The 8,036-nt window shown below is 41.3% G+C and overlaps 1 protein-coding gene across 1 annotated transcript in view; it reads left to right on the top strand.

Annotated features, from left to right (window-relative positions):
* MTO1 (mitochondrial tRNA translation optimization 1) overlaps window positions 1-7,311 on the top strand; it is a 30,642-nt gene extending 23,331 nt beyond the window's left edge. Inside the window, exons 11-12 of the mRNA XM_004696305.2 lie at window positions 1,522-1,682; window positions 4,602-7,311. Coding sequence (XP_004696362.1) covers window positions 1,522-1,682; window positions 4,602-4,760 — 320 coding nt within the window. The 3' untranslated portion in view covers window positions 4,761-7,311. The remainder of the gene's footprint in view (window positions 1-1,521; window positions 1,683-4,601) is intronic.
* Window positions 7,312-8,036: the final 725 nt, after the last annotated feature.

Below are 8,036 nucleotides of genomic sequence, written 5' to 3'. Positions count from 1 at the left end.
AAAAGCCTCATCTTTCTCCTGCAGAGCAGCTGGTGGTCTCAAACTACTGACCTTGTGAGTAGGCCAACACATAGCCACCACACCACTGGGGCTTCCTGCTGGACCTGTGCCCCAAGAGTAACTCTTTGGTGGGTGTAGTCCAAGAGCTGGGACCTCCTGGCTGACAGACAAGTGAAAACAGCACGTGTTTGCAAAATCTTTAGAGAGAACTTGTGTTCTGAACAGACAGAATGACCTCCTTGATTTATGTTTTAAAACAGGGTTTTCCATTTGTTTTTCTCAGAATAGACCACTTTAGGGGACAAAATAATTGTTGGACTGTTGTAAACATAACTTCTAAATAAGATGACCAGATTTTTTAACATTGGTAAAGCGGGACATCATTGATAAAACTCATACCCTGGCGAAATAGCCACATGGCAGCCGAAAACCATATATCCTAACCCTAGCTTGTCGTGCATTTTTTTTTTGTGTCGTGCATTCTTTCCAAAAATCAGGACTTTTTAAAATGCCACGGGACTCAGGAAAAATTCTTAAAAATCGGGACGTCTGGTCACCTTATTGTAAAACCCAAACCAAGCCAAGTTCATTTCTGTCTATCAACCCTATGGGAAAGAGTAGAACTGTCCATTTAGAGGGGGTCTGAGGCTATAAAGTTTCATAGGAGCAGAAAGCTCCTACGGTGTTGCTGGTGGGTTTGAACTGCTGACCTTGTGGTTAGCAGCCCAATACATAATCCTCTATGGGACCAGGGCTTAGATGGTCTTAGACATCACTTCTGAATAGAACCTTAATTAAAAACCAGTAGTATGTGCTACCAACCAAAAATCCACTTTTAAAAATTATGGGTTTATATGGCTATAACCCAGAAAACCATTTTCGTAGAGAAACATTCTCTTTTGGGACTTAAAATTCAAACCCACAATCTGTGGAGAGAAATATTCTGATAGAAATTTGCACTGATTGGTCTTTTAACTCCTCAGATATCTAAAATGTAAAGGATGTGCATTAAACTACCTGCAGAATGTTGTTAATCTACAAACTCCCTCTCTAAGCGTCCCAACGTCAGCCACGAAAGGGAACACCTACCGAACCGATCTGGTGACGTTGAGATGGCTGTTGGATGAGCTAAAAAAGGGGTGAGGGCCTTAAAGGTCCATGGGGAAAATTCCACGGTCTTTTCCTTCCCTTTTTCCACATACTTTTAAAAGCTTCATGTGTAAAAGCATTATATAAATTGTGAAAGACTGTATAAATGTAAGGCGCCCTGGTGGTGGCGTGATTACACGTCAGGCTGCGATCTGAAAGGTCAGCAGTGTGAAACCAGCAAACTGCTCCTCGGGAGAGGGGCTAGTTACTCCCGGAGAGCGGCACAGTCTCGGAAACTCACAGAACCTGCCCTTTAGTCGCCATGAGTCGGAATTAACTCGATGCCCGTGAGTTTGGTTTGGAGTTGATCTATAAATGTAAATTGTTAATATAATCTACATATCATAACATAATGCTCATTTCGTTCGCCAGCCATTTATGAGTCAGCATTGTTCCATCAGCAACAAGAAATAGAAGAAGTTCAGCGAGATGAAGCTCTTCAGCTACCAAAAGATTTAGATTACTTGACGCTCAAGGATATATCTTTATCGGATGAAGCTAGAGAGAAACTGCATTTCAGTCGGCCACAGACGGTAAGAAAGCAGGAACAGGTTATAACTATATAAAGAGTCAGTGCTTTCATGGTTTTTAAAGTGAAGGTTAGAATGAATGTATAACTAATGTTTAAAAAACAATACTTCACCTCATATCTATATATATCTCTATGTTTGATAGACGTTGACATAGCTTTATGGGGGATAATAAAGCTTTATTGGAGTAAATAACTGGACATTAAGAATTGGTTTGATTATAATTATTCTTTGATCCCAACCGTATGCTGAGCCATCAGGGTAGACTAGTGCAGATGGAAAAACAAAAACCATCCTCACTGTGATTTTGACTCGTAGTGACCCCATATTGGACCGTTAGGATTATAATCCTTACAGGAGCAGTCTCATCTTTCTCCCTTGGAGAACCTGGTAGGTTTGAACCAGCAACCTTTCCAGTCAACAGCCCAATGCTTAACCCACAGCACCACTGTTGCTCCTTTGAATACAAACTGTAGTATCAGTAGTTTTACGATCCCTGTTTGGCCCCTCCTGCAGAATCCATTAGTGTTGCCTTTCACAGTACTGGGAGGAAAGGGGAGTATCGGATGGGACACACGTCATGCCTTCTTTTGTGCACACACATGCATGGACAGACCCAAGTCAAACAAACTATTATAGAGAAAATAGTCATGGCTTTCCAATTACAAATATTAAAGACTGGTAGCTTGCATTTTGAGGAGCCCTGGTAGCGCAGTGGTTAAGTGCTTGCTGCTAACAGAAAGGTCAGCAGTCTGAGCCCTTCTGCGCTCTGCAGGGAAAAGACGAGACGGTCTGCTTTCCTAGAGATCGTAGCCTTGAGTGTAAAATTGGTGATCTGCTCTGTTAACCTTCACCTGGTGCAAAATAAACAGTTGAAAGCAACCCAAAAAAGACTGCAGCCGTGGAAACCCGATGGGGCAGTTCTACAGAATAACTTGGTAGCAGTGGGTTTGGTTGGGTTTGGTGTAGCCTGTATTTTATTATTGATCCTGAGCTGTACTTTTTTTTTTCATTTTATCGTCTCTAAAATCCAGATTATCTCTTTAAAATTGGTGTTGTGTCATAGTTTAGTTATCAGTTTTTTAAAATAATGAGCTTTGTTTTACAAATATGGTATGTTAAAGGGAGGAGTGATTTCATTTAGTGTAGCATGGCAATCTGCGCAAATGGAAACCAGGAAGGGAGGCCTTACGTTATATAGCCCTGGATATCCTATCCATTTTAAGTATTACATTTTGTTTTTTAATGGATAATCATAGACGGTGCTGTTTAATATGTAGCTACCAAAAAAAAAAACTCAAAAAAAAAAAAAGTATGTAGCTACATGCTAAATGTGGCCACAATTAAATACAACTTAACTCCTGTTAGTTACACTGGCCACATGTGGCTACTGGCGACCATGTGAGAGAAGTGCATGGAGGCCATCAACACATAAAACCCCATGAAGCAATGCTCACCATTCCAGATCCACAGTTCCAAAGTACAGAAAGGCCTGACAAGGTTGCTACAAACTCATCTGACAGCAAAACCTCCTTGAACTTTTATGAGGCTATGTAGTCTTACATTATTTATAGAAAATACGAGGTTCGTGGGAAAATCCCATTATCTTTTAATTACGTTTTCCACAAACATCTTGGGCGCCCCTTGTTTTCATATACTTCACTGTGAAAATTCACCAGTAGAGTATCAATGAGAATAATTATAGAGTGTATCCCACACACCTGAGGACAAGGCACATCAGTCAGATGTATCTTTTCACCATGCATACTCTGCAGGGATTCCATGCAGACTATGGACCTGCCTTTGGAGAGGACCTACCTTTGAAGAGACACTCTACTATGTCTTGATTATTCGATCTTGGACTTGCTTGTTTCACTTTCACCATTTTAAAAATGAGACATAAATAATAATCTTATTTTCCTTATCTATTTAACCAGGCGTGTTATTTTTTTTAATCATTTTATTAGGGGTTCATACAACTCTTATCACAATCCATACATACATCAATTGTGTCAAGCACATTTGTACATTCATTGCCCTCATCATTCTCAAAACATTTGCTCTCCACAACAGCTCCTCATTTTCCCCCTTCCTCATGTACCCTTGATAATTTATAAATTATTATTTTGTCATATCTTGCCCTGTCTGACGTCTCCCTTCACCCACTTTTCTGTTGTTCGTCCCCCAGAGAGGAGGTCACATGTAGATCCTTGTAATCGGTTCCCCCTTTCTAACCCACCTTCGCTCTACCCTCCCAGTATTGCCACTCACCTCACCCCACTGGTCCTGAAGGGATCATCTGCCCTGAATTCCGAGTTTCCAGTTCCTATCTGTACCAGTGTACATCCTCTGGTCTAGCCAGACTTGCAAGGGAGAATTCGGATCATGATATTGGTGTGGGGGGGGTGGGGAGCATTTAGGAACTAGAGGAAAGTTGTATTTTTCATCGTTGCTGCATCGCACCCTGACTGGCTCGTCTCCTCCCGAGTAACCAGGCTTGCCTTAGAGATAAAGATAATAGTTGTTGGAAATGTTTCATAAATGGTACTGTACAGGTTATTAGGAGTCACCTCATTGCCATCAAGTTGATTCTAACTCAGCAACCTTATAGGACAGGCTTGGACTGCCCATTTGGATTTCTGAGCCTTGGAGTCGTCTTCTTTCTCCTTCTGAGATAGGAGTGGTTACATGTTGGGCTGCTAACCGCAAGGTCAGCATTTCCAAACTACCAACTACTCCTCCAGAGAAAGACCAGGCCGCCACTTCATGAAGATTTAGTCTTGGAAACACAGGGGCAGTTCAACCCTGCCCTATTGGCTCAGTAAGAGATGGGATTGACTTGGTAGCAGTGAGTTTGAGGACTTTTTAAAGTTTGGATTTGGTGTCGCTCATGTGTATTTTTCTTGTCCTTTTGATGCTTAGATTGGGGCTGCTAGTCGTATCCCTGGGGTGACACCTGCTGCCGTCATCAATCTGCTTAGATTTGTGAAGAACACTCAGCGAGGACAAGCAACGACGAGTGAAGTCCTGCAGACGGGTCGGCACTTGCGTGATACAGACCAGCTTCAAGAGAGATTATAGCTCTCTGTTCACGGGTGACTTTTTCAAAAGCTAATTTAATCAACCCTGGAGTATAATTAGGCGATCAGAACTATTTCAAACTTGTTAAAACAGCCTTGTCATTATTTTATGAAGAGGACATAGATTATCATTGTTTGGGTGTTTTGTTATTTTTAAATATCTGAAAATACAATTGTTCTCTTTATTTGTACTGTTGCTTACAAGAGCTCTAATGCACTAAGCCCACTTTTATAACCTTGTGTAATGTTCATATAAGAGTGGCATTAATATATGTAAAACTGAAGCTGTAGTTAAAAAAATCTAGCCTTAAAAATTTGCCTACTCCTAAGGGCTTTGTCTATTAAATACTCCGAAGTAAAAATCTTTTCTTAGAAGCTGTTGCGGAAGTTAGTAATCTTTGCTTATTTAGGCTACATAAAAAAGGCATTAGGAAAAATTCATTAACCGGTCACCAAATCTTGAGGGCTAAAAATTTGAGACTATACAAAATCATCTGGAATTGCTCAGCTAATTTCCAAAATTGAAATGTAGCACGGAGAGTGAAAGTTGACTCTGCAGATGTCTACTTCTACAGGCAATCCTCACCTTTGAACAGTAAGAAAAGCCCTATCATATAGGACTATTGGAAATTCCTGTTGTTTTTTGTCATTAAAACATGATGTGGAAAGTTGGTAACCTGGTTATGGGAAAATAAAGTAAAGGTCATTTGTATCATACAATAACGATACTTTCTTATGGAACTATCATGGCCATAATGGCTTAACATTGAAGACAAATAGGTACCTCCACAGTAACTGATGACTAGTGTGTTTCCTTGTTTTTAAGTCAAGAAATTTATAGAAAACCCGGGATATTGCTGGCACTCCTGTTCTTTGATGTGTTAATGGTGTGATCACAGGGGCTAAGGTGGAATGATCATCCAGGCCCTTTGACTGGCTTCTCAGACATCTCAGCCTTTTCAATAGGCAAGAGTGAATGCAATCCAGTGAGCCAGAAAGCCATGCTTGTCCCTGGAAATGTCAATCCGGATCTTCTGTGCCGGCCTTCAAGACAGCTTCCAGTCTAAGCACGTGTACTCAGGACTCCACCCCGCACAGCCCCTCCACCAAACTTAGAAGCAAGAACAGCAATAGTTCATGTCACATACTTTGGACACAATGTCAGAGAAGACTAGTCCGTAGGAAAAGACATTGTATTTGGTGGAGGGGCAGTGAGACAGAGGAAGCCTCCGGTCAGGTGGGTTGACAGTGGCTGCCACAATGGGCTCAAACAAAGAGGAACTGTGAAGATGGCACAGAACCGGCGAAGGTTCATTCTGTCGGACAGAAGGACATGATGGGCCCTAACTACAAAATGATCACACAGCTCATGCATTTGAGCCGATGATTTTTGTGATATGTGAATTATATGCTAATAATGCAGTGTAAATGTCTTTTAAAATAATTAAAATAAAGTGAGGGACTGTGGGTCAAGGCTAGATTAGGCCCACCATTTGTTTCTTGCACCTTACATCTGTGTGCTTCTAACTCAGGCCTCAGAAGGTGTTGCTGATCTAGTCTAGATGCACCCATTGAAGAAACCAAAGCCCCCAGGAGGTGACTAACCTCTTTGGTTATATTCATAGAAGCATATCCTAGATTATTCTAAGAAACTACCCTCACCAGGCGGCTTTGAGAATCACTTCTTGGGTGGCTCCAGACCACATTGGAACACACACTCAAATTTCTTATGTTGACTACCCTTGTGTTTAGTACAACACCAACTGGGGTATTCCCTTCACCATGTGACTTTACTGAAAACCTAACTAAGTGGGCAGTGTATGTTTATTCTTTTGACATCAGCCGTCTGGCATTTAATCTCTAGAAAACACACTTGCAGGATCACACCACAGTCATGTGCTTCTGCTACCAGTTCCTCTTAGAATAAGCAAAATTGCCTACTTTTGACTTGTCTATTTATACATGTATTCTAGCTTAAACAAGCAATAGCCCACTCTTTAGATGGATTAAAGGCAGTATTCAGACCTTATATCTTGTGTTGATCTGAGTCAGCTGTAAACAAAAAGCTTGACCAAGAAAATAAAAAATTCAAATTCCCTGACCTTGGGGAAACCAGAATGGTGGTGGTGAAGTGCCCTAGAGTCATTTCTAGCTATAGTGGCCCTATGTGCAGCAGAGCAAAACACTGCCCCATCTTGCACTGTCCCCACAATGGCTCCAGATTTGATCCCATTCAGGTGGGCTATTTGAAATCTTAGTACAAAGATTTTACTCTCATACTGATCTTACTGACTCTCAGTGGCAGAGTAAGTTATTTTTGTATGCTCAAAAGAGAAAGTAAATTTCATCTTGCTTTCACTATTAAAATTTCAAGAAAGCCTGTGATTTTAAAAAAGCCTGTGATTAAAATGGTGATATGTGACCTACAGTATTCTTAGGAAAATTTGCAGTGGGTTGAAGCTTCATGATCAAAGAAGTCTCTCACGCAGTACCCAAGGTCTCTGGCTAGGGTATTGCAGTAATGTAAGATAATAAAAATTAGGGGAAACAAACTGGGAGCTCTATAATATTTTTTGTTTTAGTCATTTTATTGGGGGCTCATACAACTTTTATCACAATCCATACATATATCCACTGTGTCAAGCACATTTGTACATTTGTTGTCCTCATTCTCAAAACATTTGCTTTCTATTTGAGCCCTTGATATCAGCTCCTTATATTCCCCTTCCTCCCCACCCGCCCTTCCTCATGAACCCTTGATCATTTATAATTTTTTTTTTCATGTGTTACACTGACCGACATTTCCCTTCACCCACTTTTCTGTTGTCTGTCCCCCAGGGAGGGAGTTATATGTAGGTCATTGTGATCCGTTACTCCTCCCCCCTCTCCTTATCGTTTCCCTCCTGGTTTGGCTACTCTCATTATTGGTCCTGAGGGGTTTATCCATCCTGGATTCTCTGTGTTTCCAGCTCTTATCTGTACCCGTGTACATGCTCTGGTCTAGCCAGATATGTAAGGTAGAATTGGGATCATGATAGCAGGGAGTGGGGTGGGGCAGTAAGCGTTAAAAAACTAGAGGAAAGTTGTATGTTTCATCGGTGCTATACTGCACCCTGACTGGCTCATCTCTTCCTTGTGACCCTTCTGGAAGGGATGTCCAGTTGTCTACAGATGGGCTTTGGGTCTCCACTCTGCACTCCCCCTCATTCACAATGAGATTTTTTGTTCTGGGTCTTTGATGCCTGATACCTGATCCTATCGACACCACATAATCACA

This window comes from Echinops telfairi, unplaced genomic scaffold (genome assembly GCF_000313985.2).
Source record: "Echinops telfairi isolate 266 unplaced genomic scaffold, ASM31398v2 ScPeMD7_3533;HRSCAF=4204_0, whole genome shotgun sequence".
Lineage (NCBI taxonomy): Eukaryota > Metazoa > Chordata > Mammalia > Afrosoricida > Tenrecidae > Echinops > Echinops telfairi.
This window is presented reverse-complemented; position numbering and strand designations above follow the sequence as displayed.